This window comes from Anomaloglossus baeobatrachus, chromosome 10 (assembly GCF_048569485.1).
Source record: "Anomaloglossus baeobatrachus isolate aAnoBae1 chromosome 10, aAnoBae1.hap1, whole genome shotgun sequence".
NCBI lineage: Eukaryota > Metazoa > Chordata > Amphibia > Anura > Aromobatidae > Anomaloglossus > Anomaloglossus baeobatrachus.
In genome coordinates this window covers 126,637,522-126,660,804 of record NC_134362.1, presented here as the reverse complement: position 1 = coordinate 126,660,804, position 23,283 = coordinate 126,637,522, and the positions used below count along the sequence as shown (strand labels likewise).

At 44.5% G+C, this 23,283-nt stretch overlaps 1 protein-coding gene across 2 annotated transcripts in view; it reads right to left on the bottom strand.

Moving 5' to 3' along the window:
• The window catches only part of EDC4 (enhancer of mRNA decapping 4), a 948,906-nt gene that overhangs the window by 430,223 nt on the left and 495,400 nt on the right, over positions 1 to 23,283 (bottom strand). For both annotated transcript variants that reach the window (XM_075325634.1, XM_075325635.1), the window contains one exon: positions 7,709 to 7,785. In XM_075325634.1, coding sequence (XP_075181749.1) covers positions 7,709 to 7,785 — 77 coding nt within the window. The remainder of the gene's footprint in view (positions 1 to 7,708; positions 7,786 to 23,283) is intronic.

The following is a 23,283-nucleotide window of genomic DNA, read 5'->3' as shown; positions in this document are numbered from 1 at the left end:
GGGTTAAATTGCTGTATTGCCATTGAAAGCCGTTGAAAAGCATTACAAAGATACCACTACTAAATGCCCCAAACAGACTACAGCGCATGCAGTTACGGCTTCAGAAATCCAATTTTGACGTTTACTACTGTCCAGGAAAAGGCTTACTGATTGCAGATACTCTAAGCAAAGCGTACCTACCTGTCACAAATGATGAGGTGAATGACATTGAAACCATCAATACGTATGACTACCTGGCAGTGTGAAAAGACAAGTTGAAGCAAATATAGACTTTCACAGAGGAGGATAACATTCTTCAGATCTTAAAGACTGTCATCTTACAGGGCTGGCCAAAGTACAAGCAACATGCTCCAAGGAAAGTTTATCCATTCTTCCACATAAGAAATGAACTGTCAGTGCAGCAAGGAATCATCTTTAAAGGAGACAAGGCTGTTATACCAGAAGCTCTCAGAAGAAACATACTGGAAACACTGCACTCTTATTACTTAGGCAGAGAAGGACGTCTACGGCGAGCACGAGAATCTTTTTATTGGCTAAGAATGAATGACCACATTAAAAACTATAGCACAATGTGTAATATGTGCATCCTGCAATAATGAGCAACAAAAGGAGCCATTGCAACCTCATGAAATGCCACAGAGGCCTTGGTCAAAAATTGGAACAGATGTGGCATGACGAAGAATAGGGGATTACAGTGGACTATTTGTCTAACTTCTGGGAGGTTCATTTGTTACAGGACACAAAGGCAAGAACAGTAATTAAAAAAGTCAAGGCTCATTTTGCCAGGTATCGCATTCCAGATATTGTGTTCTCTGACATTGCAGCTCAGTTTACTTGGGAAGAGTTCAAAATATTCAGCAAGATATGGGATTTTGAACACCAGATGTCTTCTCCAAGATATCCTCAGGAGTAAAGGAAAAGCAGAATCAGCAGTAAAAATGGCCAAAAAAGACTCATGCATAAAGCAAAACAGGCAGGTACTGATGTATATCTGTCTATACTGGATCATAGAAACATACCCGCCCAAGGTATAGACAGCAGTCAAGCACAGAGGGTCATGAGTAGGCATACAAAAGACACTCTTACCAACCGCTAGTCATCTGCTAAAGCCAAAGTTGGTGGGAAACATCAAAGCTAAGCTAAAGAAAACTCAATATCGGCAAGATTTCTAGTACAATAAATCTGCAAAGGATCTGCCAGATCTCCAGAGGAATGACAACATATGGATGCAGCCAAGCAGCAAATACAACAAAAACTGGCAAAAGGCAAAGGTTGTCCAGAACTACGACCTCGGTCCTGCGAAATTGTAACAGAAAACTGAAGATGCCTAAGGAGAAATCGGAGATATCTGAGGGAAAATGCAAGAACAAGATGATTCATAGCCTTTTGAACAGAATCCTGATACCCAAGACAATGAGGCAGCAAGTTATAACCAAGTACCAGCAGTGACTGGTGACCATCAGGGAGAGGATGCTAGCCAGACCCAGACAATATCAGAAGGCATATTACCAAAATCAGAACTACCAGAGGTGGACAGTGACTCTTCTTATGTTACTAGGGTGGGCAGAATGATCAGAAAGCCTGCGCACCTCAAGGATTATATCTACTGTATTTTTCAGACTATAAGACGCACTTTTTTTCCTCCAAATTTGGGAGGAAAGTATGGGGTGCATCTTATAGTTCAAATGTCAAAGCGGGGTAGGGTACCTGCGGGGTAGGGAGCTGTGGGGAGTCAGTGCTATGCAGTGGGATCACAGGAGGCAGGGAGGGTCATTGCAGCAGGAAGCCGCGGCTGGAGAAACCACGTGTGCCTGCTGCTTAAAGTAAACGAATATTCATTAGCTGCTCCCCGCCCACCTCTCTCTGCAGTCAGTGACTAGAAGCGGGTACGAGGAGCAGCAAATCAATACTTGTTTAATGTAAACAGCGGACGCACATGAGTGCTCCAGCCACCGGCTTCCTGCAGAGGCTGGGGAGACTGTGTCCCCGCTGTTTAGTAAGCAGGAGCAGGGTGCTGCTGCAGTCATGTCTGGCCTGGAGGAAGTGCAGATCACTGCAGTGTTAGGGCCAGAGCACAGCATACTATCATAGCACAGCTTGCAGTCTCTGTGCTGAGTGCTCACATTGCTTTCACTTTTCTCCTGCCTCTGCACTAGAAACAAAGTCCCGCATAACAGCAGGACCTGCAGTGATGTAATGAAGAGGGGTGGGCCAGAACAGCACAGTGCCCTGCCTCTTCATTACATCACTGCAGGTCCTCGAGATATGGGAGACTTTGTTTCTAGTGCAGAGGCAGGAGCAAAGTGAAGCATGGTCAGCATCACATCTGTAAAAGTAAGGCAATATAGAATATGAAGGCATTACTGTACACCTGGATTGGGTTGGATCATATATATATTTATACACACACACGCACAGTATATAACTCTACATATACACACAAAACACACTATATTTTATATCTACATATACACATATATTATATATATATAAAAAAATTATTTTATATATATCACCAGATTGGAGGATCACACGTATAATGATGGGGAACATATATATTCCATGATGGGGGCCATATATACCTGGAAGGTACCCAGAATGGAGGATATGAGTACAGAATTTGGGGATATTATTACCTCCATAACACTGTCAGCAGTAAAATAAGTGTGTCATGACCACATTTTTTTACTTTCATTTTTTTTCTATTTTTAACTCCTCTAAAACAAGGGTGCGTCTTATAGTCCGGTGCGTCTTATAGTCCGAAAAATACGGTAACTGTATATATTGTAATTATTTCTTACTTTGTCATTTTAACCGTTGTGTTTATGATGTTTAATTGTTCTTCCAGTTAAAAGAGATAGGATGTAGCAATATGCTGTATGGTCTCTAGGGGTCTCACTACTTGTATGTGTGCACCACAAACAAGTGAGAACACGCTGGTACTGCAGACAGGGTGCAGGATTTCGTTCTGTGACGGATGCAACGGATGTGTTGCATGTAGTGGCACAACGGATGCAACGGATCGTAAAAAACAACGGAATCTGCTTTTTTATTTTTACAGTTTTACCGGCGGCAGACTATTGTGAACGATCAGCTGAATGCTCACAGCAGCCGGCCGCCGGGTGATCAGCTGGTAGCTCACAGCAGCCGGCCGCCAGGTGATCAGCTGATCGCTTACAGCAGCCGGCCGCCGGGTGAACAGCTGATCACTCACAGCAGCCGGCCGCCGGGTGATCAGCTGATCACTCACAGCAGCCAGACGCCGGGTGATCAGCTGATCACTCACAGCAGCCGGCTGCCGGGTGATCAGCTGATCGCTCACAGCAGCCGGCCTCCGGGTGATCAGCTGATCACTCACAGCAGCCGGCCGCCGGGTGATCAGCTGATCACTCACAGCAGCCGGCCGCCGGGTGATCAGCTGATCGCTCACAGCAGCCAGCCGCCGGGTGATCAGCTGATCGCTCACAGCAGCCAGCCGCCGGGTGATCAGCTGATCACTCACAGCAGCCGGCCGCCGGGTGATCAGCTGATCGCTCACAGCAGCCGGCCGCCAGGTGATCAGCTGGTAACCAAGGTAAAATATCAGCTAATCGTTCGGCTGCTTAGAATGTGTGCGGGGGCGGAGTGCGGGGTAGGTGGAGCCGAGCGGGGCCATGGCGCTGAGGACGTCAGTGCCGCGGGGACTGCATGGCTGGGGACAGGTGAGTGAGTGTGTGTGTGTGCGTGTGTACATGTGGAGTGGAGTGCGGGAGGGGGCGGAGCTGAGCGGGGAAGTGTTGGGCTCCCTGCACACATAGCCAGGGTAAATATCGGGCAACTAAGCAAAGCACTTTACTTGGTTACCAGATATTTACCTTGGTTATCAGCGTACACCACTTTGCGCCGGCTCCTTGCACACATAGCCAGGGTAAATATCGGGTTCTAAGCAAAGCGCTTTGCTTAGTAACCCGATGTGTACCCTGGTTACGTGTGCAAGGAGTCAGAGACAGCATGCGAAGCGAAATCCTAAGGATTCCGCTGCTCAATAAACATTACATGCTGCGTTCCTTCCGCCCGGCGGAAGCAACGCAGCGTTGGCCAGCGGAAGCAACGCAGGTCCATCAGTCACAATCCGTCGTCCATACAAGTCTATGGGAAGCAGAAGAATCTGTTAACGGATTCCACTGTTTTCCAAAATGGCGGATTGCGACTGAAGGAAAACAACGCAAGTGTGAAACTAGCCTAATAAAGAGCCTGAAGATACCTACTGAGTGCGATTCCTGAGAGACTCAAAAAACAGAACTGTCGTCCACACTTGGGTGCTAAAAATTATGGTACACCACTTTAGCAGAAACCAGACAGTTCAGTGTATCTTCATCTGCCTCATTTTAGTCAGTGGTACCGTCGGAGGTTGTGTCTGAAATGCATTTTTTGGTGTTTACATGGAAACCCCCACGTAACCGCAGTGTGGCAATCACAGTAAATATGAACCGAGCCTTATTCTGATTTTTGTGCAGTGTAATGAAGAAATAGGCAGTAGTACAAGAGTAGTTTTCATTTTTATTTTTGCGGTATTAGTGATAGGATGGATTTATTCTTTGTATCAGTGCGATAACAGCCATACCAAATTTATATATCTTTTTTAATCTTTTGCTACTATCACACAGTAAAATGCTTTAAAAAAAATATTTGTCACCAGATTCTGAGCTATAACTTTTTTTTATATTTTTGGCAAACAGAACTATATGAGGACTTGTCTTTTGCGCAAGTTGGATATTTTTATTTTTTTGTACTATTTTGAAGTAACTTTTTTTTAATCACTTTTTATTCAGATTTTGCAGATACAGAACAAACAGAAAACAGCAAGTCACTTATTATTTTATGGGTTTTTTTGTGCAGTTCACCGTATGGTAAATGTGCTAAGACTGATTCATTCTTCAGGTCAGTACGATTACAGCGATACCAGATTAATATTGCTTTTTTATGCATTGGTACACACTATAAACATTTGCTTTGCAAAACCATATTCTGATAGCTGTAACTTTTTTTTATTTTTTTCTCGAATGAGCCATTATAGGGCTTCTTTTTTGTGGGATGGTTTTTGTTCGTTATTTGTTCAATGTTTTGTGTCAATATGACAAAAACGCAACATTTTGTCAAGATATTATTAAGAAAATTTTATGTGGTTTGCCATATGAAATAAATAAGAGGAAAGTTTTATAGATCGGGTCATTCCGGAAGTGGCAATACCAATTATTTGTACTTTTTGCTGTTTATTTCTGTTTTAACACACATGCTGTAATTTTGGTGGCAAATTAGGTTTCCGTGATCTTTGTACGCTGTGTGTCAGTATGTTTTGTTTTTTTCTTACTTTTTTCACTTAGTCCCAACTGTGGGAAATTATTTTTTTTTACTTTGATCACTGGTATCATGCATTGCAGTAATTGTGTACTTCAGTACCTGAGACCTATGTACATCAGTGCCTGAGTGTACTTCACTGCCCGGTGACTCACTAACTGTGCCTGTTAGACGCCGCTTGCTTACAGCAGGATCTAAAAGGACACCATTTCCTGGGATCATTAAATGACCTTGTAGTACTATGGCAACCATCATCAGATTATGATTGAGGGGGAATATGGTGAAAGAGGGGTCTTTTAACCACTTAGATACCACCTCAATTTAAAGTGGTATATAAAGGTGCTAATCACCCCCGATTAATTCTAAAACTGGTCACGAACAATAACGCAGGATGTCTGCTGTTATATACAGTTTTCGACCACAGGATTTTCCCCGGCGACGGGCGCTATTAACTTATTAATCGCCATAGTTTAAAAACAGTATTGAGGCATAAGACTCCTTAACTTGGCAGTCGATAAGTGGGTTACCCAAAGATTCAATGTTTACAGTGTTAACACTTATTTTTCAAGACTTCTGAAAGTTGTGCCCTGTACATGCCATTGTAAACTTCTGCTTCTATTATTCAGGTTAACAGCTGTTAGAGGCAGATGATGGCTGAATATCACAGCTGTCATCTGCTGGCGAAAATGCAGGCTCTGTGTTATGGGAAACTGGCATGGAAACCAAGAAATGATGTGTGGTTATTAAAGAAGCAATACAAAATTGATTATTGTGTTCTGAAGAATCAAGGGGACAAGGAAGAGGATCTGCTAATGACATACACTTGAGAGAAGTCCTAAAATGTTGTTATCTGTGATCAATTTTTATCTATTACTCAAGCAGTTCTCCTAATAGGAGTATCCCATGTCAAGCAGCAGCTGCAAAAGCAAGATGATTTTAGCTTATGTAAAAAGATAAAATTCTGTGATCCAGATGTAATAATCACCCTTATACAAAAATCTGTAACCCGAAAGTAACATTCTCTATAAAATCGTTTTAAGACAGCATTAGAAGAGATAAAAAAAAAAGCAAACCTGTAGCAGGCTCAGAGGAAGTCAATTTCATTTTTATATTGGCGCAACTAATCTTCCTTGTAATTAAAAAGGTCTGAAAATTGAAACAAGTCATGTCAGCTCCCCCCCCAAAAAAAAAAAAAAATAATATGTTTCATTGCACTTTGCCATTTAAATGCACTTGGAATTTTTACCAGTTTCCAGGGCATCACATGATAAAATTAATTAGGTCATTCAAAACGTGTCCTGCAAAAAACAAGCCCTCATTTGCCTGTGGATAGAAAAATAAAAAAATTCTGGTTCTTGGAAGAAAGTAAAACAAGAAACAAAAAAAAAAAGAAACAGAAATTGACAGCGGTGTGAAGGGGTTAAGGTGATCTTGATCTGATGTTATCAACGCAAAGAATTGATTTATTCTTTCCAACGTCCCTTCAAAAAAAGGGTTTCTTAAAGTAATCAGACTTTGGAATGCCCTACTACAAGATGTAGTAATGTCAGATATTAATACATTTTAAAATGTCTGGATGCAATTATCAGAGATGCATTTAGTGATGTCGTAGAATTGATCAAGACAGGTTAAATTTGATGGACCTGTGGGGGGTTTTTTTTCGTCTTATGTAATTAGATCATTATCAAATTCTATCTAAATACAACAAAAAATGTCAAATACAAAGAGACAGCCTTAAAGGGGTTATCCACTACTAGGAGAACCCCTTCTCATTCCCCATGTTTGGCCCTGGGAAAATAAAAAAAGCTTATACTCCCCAATGCTACCGTCACGGTTCCAGCCTTGCCAGCGCTTGCTTGAGGTTGTGACATTACGTGAGACCTGAGCCTCATCACCACCGGCTTCACTTTCCCAACCTTCTTCAGACATAGTAATAAACAACAGAAAGTGAGAACAATGGCTGACTGCATAATTCCTCTTCATTACTCATACATCCGAAAGCGGGAAGAGAGAAGCCGGCTATGATTGGGCGTTGGGATAGCATGATGTCACAACATCACATAAGCCCCGGGAACGCAAGGGTCGGCAACACTGGAACAACAAAGGAGGAAAGTAGAAGCTTTTTTTTTTTATTTTAATATGGGCAATGAAAAAGAATTGTTCTACTAGTGTACTACCCCGTTACACACACATCTTTTTGCAGGCTTTGAAAAATATTCAAGATGACGAGACTTTTAGCTGTTTAATCATCTGTTAGTGAAATAGAAAATAATGAAAAACTATCTTTAAAACAAATTTGGTGACTTATACAATGCAGTTGTACTTTAAACAAAACAATATATAAAGCAAGACTAAAGGAATAATGTGTTACCTGGAAATATCACTGGTTGAAGAAGTGTTTAGAGGAGTAATATTAGTGAGTAAACTAAGATTTCCAGGAGAGGCGAGCTGTCAAATGAAAATAAAAATATTAGTAAACTAAGCATGTACTTTCAATTTCAAAAATTTATAAAAAAAACACAAAACTTGAAAATGAGATATCCAGGACTATTTTTTTCTCATGGGGCTAAGAACTACCAGACAGGTAGTTGCTATAACGCTCCATCAACAAAGCAAAGCAGAAGAGAAACAGCTGCTGTCGACGTGACATCAGCCGCATTATCCGATGGCAGGAGCAGGTTTGCTTCCTTTTTGAGTTGAAATACTATGTCCCAAGAATGACAAAAGTATATTAGGAGTGATACCTTTATAGGCTAACCAGAAAAATTATATTAGCAAGCTTTCAGAACACAAAGGCTCCTTCTTAAGGCAAATTACAAAACAAAGGTCGGCGTCGGGAAGAACAGGCAGGTATTTGGTAGTTAGCAATTACTTGTCTGTAATTTCTTAGGGTACTTTCACACTTGCGTTGTTTTCCTTCCGTTACAATCCGCCCTTTTGGATTCCGCCGTTTCCCATAGACTTGTATGGTTGACTGATTGTGCCAAAAGGACCTGCGTTGCTTCCGCTGGGCGACGCTCCGTTGCTTCCGCCCAGCGGGAGGAACGCAGCATGTAACGTTGTTTTGAGTAGCGGCATCCTCAGGATTTCACTGCGCATGCTCTTTTTTTTTTTTTTAAATCACAAACTTTATTTTGTCTCGCGGTGGCCGAACGTTCAGCTGAGTGCCCGCCCGCCAGCATGCCCGGCCGCTGGCAAGTAACAGCGCTCAGCTAAGCGCCTGCCGGCATGCCCGGCCACCAGCAAGCGACAGCGCTCAGCTAAGCGCCTGCCCGCCGTCAACTGAGAGCGCTCAGCTGAGTGCCCGTCCGCCCGCCGGCATGTCCGGCCGCCGGCAAGTGACAGTGCTTCGCTGAGCGCCCGCCGGCTATTAAGAGCGATCAGCTGATCGTTCACAATAGTCTGCTGCCGGTAAAACTGTAAAGAAGAAAAAATAAATAAATTAAAAAAAAAAAGCTTTCCGTTGTTTTGTACGATCCGTAGCATCCGTTGTGCCACTATATGCAACGCATCCGTTGTATCCGTAACACAACGCAATGCTACGGATGCCGTCCAACGCAAGTGTGAAACTAGCCTTAGGCGCATAAGAAAAAAATAAAAATGTAAAATAGTCCTGGAAAGCCCCTTTCAGCAGAATCTAAGATATGTTTTTATGTTAACATGAGAAAACAGCAAAACAAAATGTGACTTTAAGAGACCTTTTCACCACATTTTTCATGTTAAACTGGGCACACTATGTAATGGAAGCTAAAGAGCAGAATAAAACATTTTTTTTTGTTTCATTATTATTATTTCACCTCTCTATTGCAGAGATATTAGGAAAGTATTTAACACCTAAAGATTTAACTATGTCAAAGGGGGTGTTAGGCTAAGACCCCACTTTGCGTTCTTCTACTTGCAGTTCTAAACACACGTTTTGGGCTTAATTGATTTGACCAAAGTTGCCTTTTTCAGAAATTTAGCGCTGAAAACGCATGCATATTTACCACGTTTTAGATGCATTTTCAGCGCTTTCTACATGCTTTTTCACCTGCGTTTTGACCGATGCGTTTTGAACATCAAGAAACTGCTAAATAAAATTTAACCAGTCAAACAAAATGAAAAAAGAGAAAAAGAAAAAAGGAACACATAGAATTTTAGAAATAATTAAGGAAATAGAAATATTTAATGAAATTATAGCGGTAATATACTATTTATTGGAAAAGTAGCACTAAATTATTATTATTTTTCTTAAATTTACCGTATTTTTCGCTTTATAAGACGCACCGGATTATAAGACGCACCCCAAACGGACATAAAAAAAGGTTAAAAAAAAAAAAGAAAAATGGGGTCAGTCTTATAATCCGGTGTTCTCTTACCGGAGGGGGGCAGCAGTGGTAGTGAAGCGGGGTCACAGGAGGCAGAGGTTGTGCTGGCAGGCATGGCGGGTCAGTGGCAGCGGGGTCCGTGGTGGCAGGTGGCGTCTGGAGTGGCAGGAACCGCGGTGCCCGTGGTGGTGGCGGAAGCTGCAGCGTCGGCGGGTGAGTCCTGCAGCAGGCCGGTGCATTGAGTGTCCGCGGTCCAGTTCAAATAATGGCGCCTGCACAGATGGAGCTCTCATTCAAGAGCCCCATCTGCGCACGCGCCCGCTGCCATCATTTGAAACTGGGACCGCGGACAAACTGGGTAACTTGCTGCACAGCCGCCCGCCCCGCACGCACAGCGTGGCAGCCAGCAGGCTGCCCGCCCACCCTGCGTGCAAGCGGCCGGGTACCTGTGCTTGCGTGCGGTCGGCAGCCATCTGCCGCACGCACAGGCACCCGACCGCCGCCCGCACACAGCACCCGGCCGCCGACCGCCGTTCGCACACAGCACCCGGCCGCCGGCCGCACACAGCACCCGGCCGCAGCCCGCACACAGCACCCAGCCGCAGCCCGCACACAGCACCCGACTGCCGCCCGCTCGCAGCCACGGGTACCCGGCTGCCACCGCACGCAAGCACAGGTACCTGGCCGCTTGCACGCAGCCACAGGCACCCGGCCGCCCGATAACCGCACAGACAGGACCCCCAGGTACCGCTATATTCGCTTTATGAGACGCACCCCCTATTTTCCTCTCAAATTTTTGGGAGGAAAAGTGCGTCTTTGCGTCTTATAAAGAAAAATACGGTAATTGTCGGACTGTGTGTGTGTGTGTGTGTGTGTGTGTGTGTGTGTGTGTGTGTGTAAAGGGACATATGAAATCATTATTTTAATGTCCAAAAAGCTTGCGTTTTGGTAGTCCAAAACGCATGTTTTCTGCACATAAAAAGCAGGTACAACGCAGGAATTTGAAGGAATCTTGGTTTTTGCTATTTCTCATTGACTGCAATGTTAGCAAAACGCACCCAAAATGGCAAAAACAATTGACATGCTGCTTCTTTGAACGCATGGTTTTTGCCACAAAATATGCAAATTAAACGCAGCATTTTAAAATGCAAAGTGCGGTCTAGAAATCCCCATTTTCCATAGACTTTGCTGTAAATTCAAAACGCATACCTTTTGGCATGAAAAAGGTGCTTCTCAAAACGGACCTAAAAAGCACCTGAAACACAGGTGGAAACGCAAAGTGGGGTCTTAGCCTTACAAGATATTTTTCACTGGGGGCATGTACCTTTCCCAGTACGAATTGCCTAATCACAAGCAGGCAGCAACGCAGTAGGAAAAAGGTTTGGCTTTTTCAGTGTTTGAGTTATATGAATACAGCCCTGATCTACTGGTTTAACCTCCTGCATCATTAGGAGATGCTGTTAGAACAGAATACAAATGACTCACACCTTTCAAATAAGGTCGCTATGGGTGGAGGGGAAGCACAGCTTAGTTAAGCTGTGTCTTATTGCAAATTCTATTATTAGCTCTCCTCGTCTCTTAACACTATTAGCTCTGCTGTACTGTCCTTTCACCACACCTCCTGTCCCCAATTAATGACTTAGATGCTGATGTCAATATCAACAGAGGCATCTAAATGATTAAGAGAGTCAAGGTGGTTCATCTTTATATGGAATCTTTGACCACATTTTACCTATCTAAATTATTAAAATGGGCATAAACATTATAGACTGTGGAAAAAGGACAAACCTGTATGCATCATATCAGGTATATTGTTGTGGATAATAGATCTTTTATCACTTGATACAAATGAATTCTTCCAGGCTATGGGGCGGTTGCTGCCTGGAACATAAATCTGCCTCCAGATCTTAAATAGAAGGGGGAGCTACCATTGTGCTATGTGATGGCTGCTCTCAGCTCTTCTGATCTCACTGTAGAGCTTTATGATTATAACTGACACATTTGCAGGTTCGCCTCAGTGCATCAGCAGGCAGACCGGGTTGCAATATTGTTGCAATTCAGCAGAGCTGAGAAAGCTGCAAAAAATGTGTTTGCAAAAAGACAAATTTCAATTCTCCTGTTCTGTACAGTGTTTTCCCCAAAAATAAGACACTGTCTTATACATTGCCCCCCAAAAAAATACTAGGGCTTAGTTTTGGAGGAGGTCTTATTCTCGGAGAAACACGGTTCTCGGAGAAAAAGCAAACCTCCCACTTTCCAGGAGATTCACACTTACCAGACCCGGACGTCTGCGTGACACCCAGGTCCTCCCTGTGATTTACAGGGTGTGCTGCACGACATCCTCCCCTGCTTCTGGCTGAGACACACACACACACACACACACACACACAGTGTTACAGAATGCTTCTGGCCGCACGGAATGATGGGAGGAAGTCACGTGTCCACAGGTCCTGTAAGCTAGCATTGCGGCAGGTATTTGCGCTCCACTGCACAGCCTCTCAGGATTTTGCCGACGAGAAGAAATCGATGTCGCCGGATGTGGTGAGTGTGTGTGTGTGATCCAATGTGTGTGTGTGCGATCTGATTGTGTGTGTGATCTGATTGTGTGTGTATGCAGGGCCATATTTACCATTAGGCACCTGTGGTATGGTGCCTGGGGCGGCAGATTGTGGGGGGGCGGCACCTTCTAACAGCAAAAAAAAAAAAAAATTATTTTTTTTTTTTTTTTTTACAGACAACTTTTTTTACTTTTTTTTAGACAGTCAATTAAATCCGCTGTGTTTTTGGAGGGGAGAGGCGCGCCTCCATTTATTTATGTCCGCGTCAATTAAGACGCGAATGCAAACAAACTGCGAGCGCAGGGCACAGGAAGCTGATTGACCCCGGAACTGCCGGCGCCTGCACTTCCGGGGTCACAGGAGCGCGCCAATCAGCTCCTTCCTCTGTGCTGCGTCCATTGCTGTGTGGACGTCACATGCAGAGCTCACAGCAGGACGCCACGGAGGACGCCGGTGTCAGAAGAGGACACTCATGTGAACCGGGAAGATGGTGGCGGGCACTGGAGCTGGTAAGTGATCGCAGAACTAAAGATTCATAAGGAGCGTGGGGGTGTCTCTAATGCAGACCGGAAATCTGCGAATGCGGGGGGGGGGGGGGCAAAGGCTGAGACTTGGGGGAGGCTGGAGGGAGGCAGAGGCTGAGACTGGGGGGGAGGCTGGAGGGAGGCAGAGCCTGAGACTGGAGGGAGGCTGGCTGGAGAGAGGCTGATGCTGGCAGAGGCTGGCTGGAGAGAGGCTGATGCTGGCAGAGGCTGGCTGGAGAGAGGCGGATGCTAGCAGAGGCTGGCTGGAGAGAGGCGGATGCTGGAGGAGGCTGGCTGGAGAGAGGCTGATGCTGGAGGAGGCTGGCTGGAGAGAGGCTGATGCTGGAGGAGGCTGGCTGGAGAGAGGCTGATGCTGGAGGAGGCTGGCTGGAGAGAGGCTGATGCTGGAGGAGGCTGGCTGGAGAGAGGCTGATGCTGGAGGAGGCTGGCTGGAGAGAGGCTGATGCTGGAGGAGGCTGGCTGAATAGTGGCTGATGCTGGCGGAGGATGGGGAGGGAGGGAGGCTGATTCTTGCGGAGGATGGGGAGGGAGAGAGGCTGATTCTGGTGGAAGATGGGGGGGAGAGAGGCTGATGCTGGCGGAGACTGGGGAGTGAGGCTGATGCTGGCGGAGACTGGGGAGTGAGGCTGATGCTGGCGGAAACTGGGGAGTGAGGCTGATGTTGTCGGAGACTGGGGAGTGAGGCTGATGCTGGGGGAGGCTGGGGGAGGCTGGGGGAGAGAGAGGCTGATGCTGGGGGAGAAAGGCTGATGCTGAGGGAAGAGAGGCTGAGGCTGGGGGAAGCTGGTGGGAGAGAGGCTGATGCTGGGGGAGGCTGGTGGGAGAGAGTCTGATGCTCGGGGAGAGGCTGCTGCTGAAGGCGGGGGGAGAGAGGATGCTGCTGGGGGAGTGGGAGAGAGGGGGTAATGCTAGAGACAGGGGTTGAGGGATAGTGCAATGACAAAATTGATTGGGTGGGAGGGGGGAGTGTAAGGACTCAGAATGAGAGGGTGGCAGCATTGGGAGCTCATTATGGAGAGGGGGCCAGCATGTGTGGACTCAGTATGGAGAGGAGAAATGTAGGGCAGTCAATATCAAGAGTGGGGTAGTGTGTGTGGAGTGGGTGTCTCAGCATAAGCGTTAGTGTGGTGGTCTTAGCATGAGTGGGGCAACATGGAGGTGTCATTATGGAAAAGAGGAAGGCAGCATTAGGAGCTCATGGAGAGGGGCAGCATGCATGGGACACTGTGAGGAGGGGGCAGCATGCATGGGACACTGAGGAGGGGGCAGCATGCATGGGACACTGAGGAGGGGGCAGCATGCATGGGACACTGTAGAGAGGGAAGCATGCATGGGACACTGAGGAGGGGGCAGCATGCATAGGACATTGTGAGGAGGGAGCAGCATGCATAGGACATTGTGAGGAGGGAGCAGCATGCATAGGACATTGTGAGGAGGGAGCAGCATGCATGGGACATTGTGAGGAGGGAGCAGCATGCATGGGACATTGTGAGGAGGGAGCAGCATGCATGGGACACCTCCAATGGATGTTCACACCCCTTCGCTCAATTCCCCGCTGTGCGGCTGCCTTGATCCTGCATCTGATATTCATGCCCCTTCGAAGGAGGCAGCGCCCAAAGGCACAGTGGAGTGGTGTGAAATCCAAGAACAGAAGCAAGGCAGCGCCTGAACAACCTTTGAGTAAAAATACCTGGAACCGCAGCCCGTCTCTGCCACTCCGTTAACCGGCGTTGTCGTCCAGTTCTGCGGCGCCAACGGTGACTATCACCACCCCCGTCCATCTTTCTCACCGGGGTAATTCCGCTCTGCCTGTGGGGAGCGACACCATCCCGGCTGCACCCAACATTTGCCCCGGATGAGAGACCTTGCAGTGGCGGCCGCATACCTGGTCACGTACCACAGGTGGTGTTCCGATCATCCTAAAAAGACTTTCCTAACCATCACTATCACCCCCATCCTCCATTCCTGCCTCCAGTCCACCTCCATCCTTCCCTTCCTGAATACCTCGGGACAACGGAAACGGGCCAAGCCACCCCGTGACTACGCAGAGGATCTGCACCCCTGGCCCAGCGACGAGTAGGTTAAAACACCTGCCCCGTGGGGAGCTACATAATCACGGGAAGCCGACGGTTGCTATGGTAGCGGCGGACATATAATGACCCCTGTTGCTATCATGACAGGCTTTCTGTCAAGAGTCGACAGAGCACCGACTCACACAGGAACGCTGCATTTCTGCTGATCAGAGCTGTACAGCTCTGATCAACAGGGATGTACAAGCGATCAGACTGCTGATCCTTATAGCTCCCTAGGGGACTAGAAAAATAAAGACAAAATGTAAAAAAAAAAAATAAAAAAGTTCAAATCACGCCTCATTCGCCCCACTGAAAATAAAACTTAGAAAAATACACATATTTGGTATCATAACAACCAGAGAGAGTAGAGTCTTTAGATTTGCCCAGCAACAGAAACACCCAAACAAGCCATAGTTCGAAATGTATAAAACATTTTATTATATAAATGCTGTAGGGTGTAACAAAGATATATATATATCTATATAACCAAGGAGTAAGAAGTGCTGAGGGGGAATAGACCCCACGTGTCCCGGAGGAAGATAGAGGAGAAGAAGTCTCCAGGAGATCTGAAGAGAATTCAAGGGCTAAGTGCCCGTTAGGTAGTTAGTAGCCCAATAAGTGCAAAGGTTGCCAGCAACAAAACAAGATAGTTCTAAATATAGCGTACCAAGGGCAGTTACCTACCAGTGATCAGATCACCAAAAAGCCGGGATATCACGTGGGGAACGACGTCCCAACACGTGTTTCGCTAAGTGTGCTTCGTCGGGGGACAGTCATCTGTTGTTTTGTTGCTGGCAACCTTTGCACTTATTGGGCTACTAACTACCTAACGGGCACTTAGCCCTGGAATTTTCTTCAGATCTCCTGGAGACTTTCCTCTATCTTCCTCCGGGACACATGGGGTCTATTCCCCCTCAGCACTTCTTACTCCTTGGTCATATATATATAATATACATATATTATATATATATATATATATATATATATATATATATATATATATATATATATATATATATATATATATATATATATATATATATATATATATATATATATATATATATATATATTTATGTCTTTGTTACACCCTACAGCATTTATATAATAAAATGTTTTATACATTTCTAACTGTGGCTTGTTTGGGTGTTTCTGTTACTGGGCAAATCTAAAGACTCTGCTCTCTCTGGTTTTTATGTAATCTGAGTTGTTGCCTGCACTATACGCCAATTTATGTGGTCCTTCAATATTTTACATATTTGGTATCGCAGAGTTCAGAACTGCCGATCAAAAATATAAAATAAATTAATCAGATCAATACATGGTGTGGTGAGAAAAAATCCAAATGCCAAAATTAGGTATTTTTGATAGCCACAAAATTTTTTAAAAGATACAATAACGAGCGATCAAAAAGTAGCATCTGCATAAAAATTGTATAATTGAAAACACCAGCTCAAGATATAAAAAAATAAGCAGTCTGACTTCTGAATTCTTTTAACTCCTTAGCCTAAGTTCACATTTCCGTTGTTTTGCATCAGTCACAATCTGTTGCCTTGAGGAATTACGGTATCCTGCAAAATATTTTGCAGGAATCCTGTTTTTCCCCATAGACTTCTATTAGTGACGGATTGCGACTGATGATGCTGCGTTGCATCCGCTGCGACGCAGTCAGTCATTTTTTAACTGACCGCTGGGCGGGAGCAACGCAGCATGTAACTTTTTTTGAGCAGCGCGATCCGTAGGATTTTGCTGTGCATGCGCTCTCTGGCTCCCTGCCCCCATAACCAGGATACACATCGGGTAACCAAGCAATGCGCTTTAGTTACCCGATATTTACAGTGGTTACGTGTGCAGGGAGCCAGCGCTAAGCGGTGTATGCTGGTAACCATGGTAACCAAGATAAATATCAGGTAACCAAGCAAAAAGTGCTTTGCTTTTACCCGATATTTACCCTGGCTGTGCACGGAGCCCGACACTTCCCCACTCGGCTCCGCCTCCTCCCGCACTCAGCATGTACACACACACACACACACACACACACACACACGTCCCCAGCCCTGTAGTCCCCGCGGCACTGACGTCCTCAGTACCACGTCCTCGCTCGGCTCCATCCACCCCGAACTCCGCCCCCTCGCGCTCCGCCCCCCGCACACAACTGAGTCCGACAAAGAAAATTCTGTTCTTTGTCATCCGTTGTACAGCGAATCAGTCACATGCGTCAAGCAACGCATGTGACTGATGCAAAACAACGGAAATGTGAACTTAGCCTTAGATAAAAGTAAAAGTATACATGTTTGGTATCTACGAACTCGTACTGACCTCAGGCATCATATAGACATGTTAGTTTTACCATATAGTGAACACGGTGAATAAAATATCCCAAAAACCATCATGCAATTGCACTTTTTTTGCAATTTCCCCGCATTTAGAATTTTTGTCATGCTTCCCAGTGCAATATATGGTAAAATTAATGATTTCACTCAAAAGTACAATTTGTCACGCAAAAAATAAGCCCTTATATGGCAAGATTGACAGAAAAATAAAAAAAGGTCATGGCTCTCTGAAGAAGGGGAGCAAAAAAAAAAACCAAAATCGCCCGGGGCGAAGGGGTTAAATTTTGAGTAGTATAATATAATTATATGAATTTACTCAAAAAGGGAATAATGATTATAATGATTACACTCCAGTGTGGGTCAGGGACATTATTCTATGATTATACTTCAGTGGGGGTGGGGGACATTATCCTATGATTATACTCCAGTGGGGGTGGGGGACATTATCCTATGATTATACTCCAGTGGGGGTGGGGGACATTATTCTATGATTATACTCCAGGGGTGGGAGGGATATTATTCTATGATTATACTCCAGGGGTGTGGCAGGCATTATTCTATGATTATACTCCACTCTAGGGAAGGGGCGTTATTTTATGATTATACCCCAGGAGTGAGGTGTGTTACTCTTTTATACTCCAGGGGAAGGGAAGGCATTACTATATGATTGTAACCTAGTGGGAGAGGGGGCATTATTATGATTATACTCCAGTGGTGGAGGGGGCATTATTATATGATTATAATCTATGGGTGGGCATTATTATATGATTATAATCTACGGGAGGTGCGTTATGCTATGATTATACATTAGTGTGGGGAGGGAGTTATTATAGGATTATACTCTAGTGGGGGAGGCGGAAATATTATATGATTATAATCATAGTATCATAGTATCATAGTTTTTAAGGTTGAAGGGAGACTTCAAGTCCATCTAGTTCAACCCGTAGCCTAACATGTTGATCCAGAGGAAGGTAAAAAAAAAACCCCCAATGTGGCAAACAAGTTCCAATGGGGAAAAAATTTCCTTCCTGATTCCACATCCGGCAATCACACTAGTTCCCTGGATCAATACCCTGTCATAAAATCTAATATACATAACTGGTAATATTAAATTTTTCAAGAAAGGCATCCAGGCTCTGCTTAAATGTTAGTAGTGAATCACTCATTACAACATCATGCGGCAGAGAGTTCCATAGTCTCACTGCTCGTACAGTAAAGAATCCTCGTCTGTGATTATGATTAAACCTTCTTTCCTCAAGACGTAGCGGATGCCCCCGTGTTCCAGTCGCAGGCCTAGGTGTAAAAAGATCTTTGGAAAGGTCTCTGTACTGTCCCCTCATATTTATACATTGTGATTAGATCCCCCCTAAGCCTTCGTTTTTCCAAACTAAATAACCCCAAGTTTAATAACCTGTCTTGGTATTGCAGCCCACCCATTCCTCTAATAATCTTGGTCGCTCTTCTCTGCACCCTCTCCAGTTCAGCTATGTCCTTCTTATATATCGGTGACCAGAATTGTACACAGTATTCTAAGTGTGGTCGCACTAGTGACTTGTACAGAGGTAGAAGTATATTTTTTTCATGAACACTTATACCTCTTTTAATACATCCCATTATTTTATTAGCCCTGGCAGCAGCTGCCTGACACTGTCCACTAAAGTGAAGTTTACCATCCACCCATACACCCAAGTCTTTTTCTGTGTCTGTTTTACCCAGTGTTCTACAATTAAGTACATAATCATAAATGTTATTTCCTCTACCCAAGTGCATGACCTTACATTTGTCTACATTAAACTTCAATTGCCACTTCTCAGCCCAATCCTCCAATTTACATAAATCTCCCTGTAATATAAAATTATCCTCCTCTGCAGAGTTTAGTATCATCTGCAAATATTGAAATTCTACTCCGCATGCCCCCAACAAGGTCATTTATAAATATGTTGAAAAGAAGCGGGACCAATACTGACCCCTGTGGTACCCCACTATGAACTGAGACCCAGTCCGAGTACGTACCATTAATAACCACCCTTTGTTTCCTATCACTGAGCCAGTTTTTAACCCAGTTACATATATTTTCCCCATCCCCATTATTCTCATTTTATGTACCAACCTTTTGTGTGGCACCGTATCAAAAGCTTTTGAAAAGTCCATATACACAACATCCACTGCATTTCCCTGGTCCAGGCTTGAACTTACCTCTTCATAGAAGCTGATCAAATTAGTTTGACAGGATCGATCCCTCATAAACCCATGTTGATACTCTGTCATAAGGTTATTTTTCTTGAGATACTCCAGTATAGCATCTCTCAAGAAACCCTCAAGGATTTTACCAACCGTAGAGGTTAAACTTACCGGCCTATAATTTCCCGGCTCAGTTTTTGTCCCCTTTTTGAATATTGGCACCACATTTGCTATGCGCCAGTCCTGCGGTACCGACCCTGTTATTAAGGAATCTGAGAACATTAAAAATAATGGTCTATCTATCACAGAACTCAATTCCTGTAGTACTCTGGGGTGTATGCCATCCGGGCCCGGAGATTTGTCAACCTTAGTGATTTCGAGGCAGCGGCGTACTTCCTGCTGGGTTAAGCAGGTAATATTCAAGGGTGAATTTATGGTATCACTGGTCATGTCATCTGCCATGGCATTTTCTTGTATAAAAACCGTAGAAAAAAAGTCATTCAGCAGGTTGGCTTTACCCTCATCCCCTTCCACCATTTCACCAAGACTATTTTTAAGGGGGCCAACACTATCGCTTTTCAGTTTTTTACTGTTTATGTAGTTAAAGAATATTTTAGGATTATTTTTACTTTCTCTCGCAATGAGTCTCTCTGTCTCAAACTTAGCTAACCTAACTTAATTTGCTTTTTACATATTTTATTTAATTTTCTATAATTATATAATGCCTCATCACTACCTACCCTCTTTAATTCTTTTAAGGCTTTCTGTTTTTCTTTTATTGCTTCCCTTACAGCTCTATTTAGCCATAGGGGTTTCTTCCTATTTCTAGCATGTTTGTTCCCATAGGATATATTTTCTGCACAAGCCCTATTCAGGATGCTCATAAAAGTCTCCCATTTGCTTTGTGTACTTTTATTACTTAGTACATCATCCCAGTTTATTGCACTAAGATCTTCTCTCAACCGTTTAAAATTTGCTTTCCTGAAGTTTAGTGTCCTTGTAGCCCCTCTACTAGACATCTTACTAAAGAATACATGAAAACTTATTATTTTGTGATCACTATTCCCCAAGTAACCCCCAACTTGTATATTTGATATGCGGTCTGGCCTATTGGTTAGTACAAGGTCTAGTAGTGCTCCCCCTCTTGTGGGGTCCTGTACCATTTGTGAAAGGTAATTATCTTTCATTGTTATCAAAAATCTATTTCCTTTGCTGGAACTGCAAGTTTCTGTTCCCCAATTTATATCAGGATAGTTAAAGTCCCCCATAATAATTACCTCTCCGAGACTCGCTGCTTTATCAATTTGCTTTATGAGGAGATTCTCTACCTCTTCCATAATATTCGGCATCTTATACTACACCCCTATCAGTATTTTATTATTCATTCTCCCCCCCCTTATCTCCACCCATAGGGACTCTACATTCTCAGTACTCTCACATATGTTGTCACGCAGGATGGGTTTTAAGGATGATTTTACATATAGACACACACCTCCCCCTCGCTTATTTGTACGGTCATTCCTGAATAGGCTATAACCCTGTAAATTAACAGCCCAGTCATAGCTCTCATCCAGCCATGTCTCTGATATCCCCACTATATCATAATTTTCTTCCAACAATATTAATTCTAATTCCTCCACCTTATTTGTGAGGCTTCGGGCATTAGTGTACATGCACGTTACGTATGACTCTGTACCTGTATTCCTGCTTACTGTATTAACTGTCCTAACCCTTCCCCCCGTACCACCCCCAATTTCATTACTTGTGCCCTGGTCACTATCTGCACTACATTCCTTTTCTATAAAGTGAATACCCTCGCCCCCCATTCCTAGTTTAAACACTCCTCCAACCTTCTAGCCATTTTCTGCCCCAGCAGAGCTGCACCTTCCCCATTAAGATGCAGCCCATCCCTAGCATAGAATCTGTAGCCAACTGAAAAGTCGGCCCAATTCTCCAGGAACCCAAAACCCTCTTTCCTACACCAATTCCTGAGCCACCTGTTAACCTCCCTGATCTCTCTTTGCCTCTCTGGTGTGGCTCGTGGCACAGGTAGTATTTCCGAAAATACCACCTTTGAGGTCCATGCTTTAAGCTTACAACCTAATTCCCTGAAATCATCTTTAAGGACCTTCCACCTACCTCTAACTTTGTCATTTGTGCCAATGTGTACAATGACCGCTGGGTCATTCTAGGGAATGGGTTTAAATTATGATTATATGAAAAGGGAATCGTGTAATTAAGGAGGTGTAAATAGGTGTAAACAATGGGTGTCCGTGACTAAACTGCAATGTGCCTCCTATGTAGGTCATTCATACATACATCTCCCCTTGCAGTAAAATGACCCCCTATTCCAACTCCAGGAACAAAATATACACCTTTTGCAATAAAATGCCCCTCTCTCCACCTTTCATGTACAGTTAAGGTATTTCCCCTTACTAATAGAGCTATGTGCTGTAGTTACCTGGAGAGTAATGGAGCCCACTCTATACCCCCTCACATCCCTTCCCCCTGCCCTGCTGAGTAACCTTACTCACACAGCGGAGGTCCAGCAGATCGTCTATCATGGTCCAGGCTATCTGCAGCAGCAGGACGGCAGGGTCAACTCAGAGTATGAGTTTCCCGCCCCCCAATCCTCTTCGGCAGATACTGTAAGTGAGAGCCGCGCAGAGAGGAAACAGGCAGTGAGGGAGCTGCAAATAAACATGTCTGTCTCCCTGCGGCGCCCCCCTCTGCATCCTGGCAGCCGGCGCCCTGTGCGACCGCACTACTCACATATAGGTAAAGCCGGCTATGATCACGGGGGACAGACCCTGGCTGCTGCTCTCCTTCTCCCAGCAGGTGGCGCCGCCTGAAGCCAAAGGCTAAGGTCGCTTCATGGTAGGTGCGCCCCTGACTATAATGAAGTGTCCTGCAGTGTTATTTAACTTTTTTAGCTGCACGGACACTTCAATATTGAACCGCGACTAAGTCCTATTTTCGGGGGGGGGGAGCTTATATTTAAGCCTTGCTCCGAAAATGCTGAAAATCTCTACTAGGGCTTATTTTTGAGGGAGATGTTATTTTTGGGAAAACACTGTATTAGCAAGAGTATGTTCCCATGATCAGGACATGCTGCATCTTGGACGCAGCACTTGCCCTCCTGCAGGGCTATGAGTGCTGTCCGCAGGAGACTACAGCTAGCCGTGCCAACAATCAGGGTCCGGGCCACTGCAGAATTTCATCTCTATTCTCCCTGCGGAGAACCCTCGAGTCTCTGCAGCATAAACTGACATCCTGCAGCTCAGAAAGCCGCAACGCAGGTCAGTTTACACTGTGAAAAAAAGTACAGTGGGCATGGGATTTCTATAAATCCAATCCATTGTGCTCCTGTAGCCTGGAAGAGTTTTTTTTTTTATTTTTATTTTACTCACATATAGCACTCCACAGTGCTTTACAGACATGATCATTACTGTACCCCATTGGGGCTTGCAATCTACATTCCCCATCTGTAGAGGTTTAGCGTGTGAGAAGAAACTGGAGAACGAGAATGAAACCCACAAAAACAATGGGAGAAAACAGCAATTCCTTGCAGATGTTGTCCTCGGTGGGATTTGAATACAGGACCCCAGTGCTGCAAGACTGCAGAGATAACCACTGAGCCACAGTGTTCATTTACAACTAAGAAAAACATGGATTTCTCTGGAATAGAACAGACCACAGATATCATGTTATTCAGCTTTCTATGACGTGCATGCGCATAAAGACTTCTTAGGAGCTTTGCTCCTATTGACAGATTCCCTTTAACCACACCAGCCAATCTCGAGGACTGGCATTTACTATGGTGACTTGTTAAGCCTTGCCTGCTGCCTGCAAACCTGACAAATTTACATAATTACTGCATTAGATTCATCATCAGACTAGTGATAAAAAAGCCTATAAAAAAAAAAATGGAAAAAACAGTGCAAAAAATG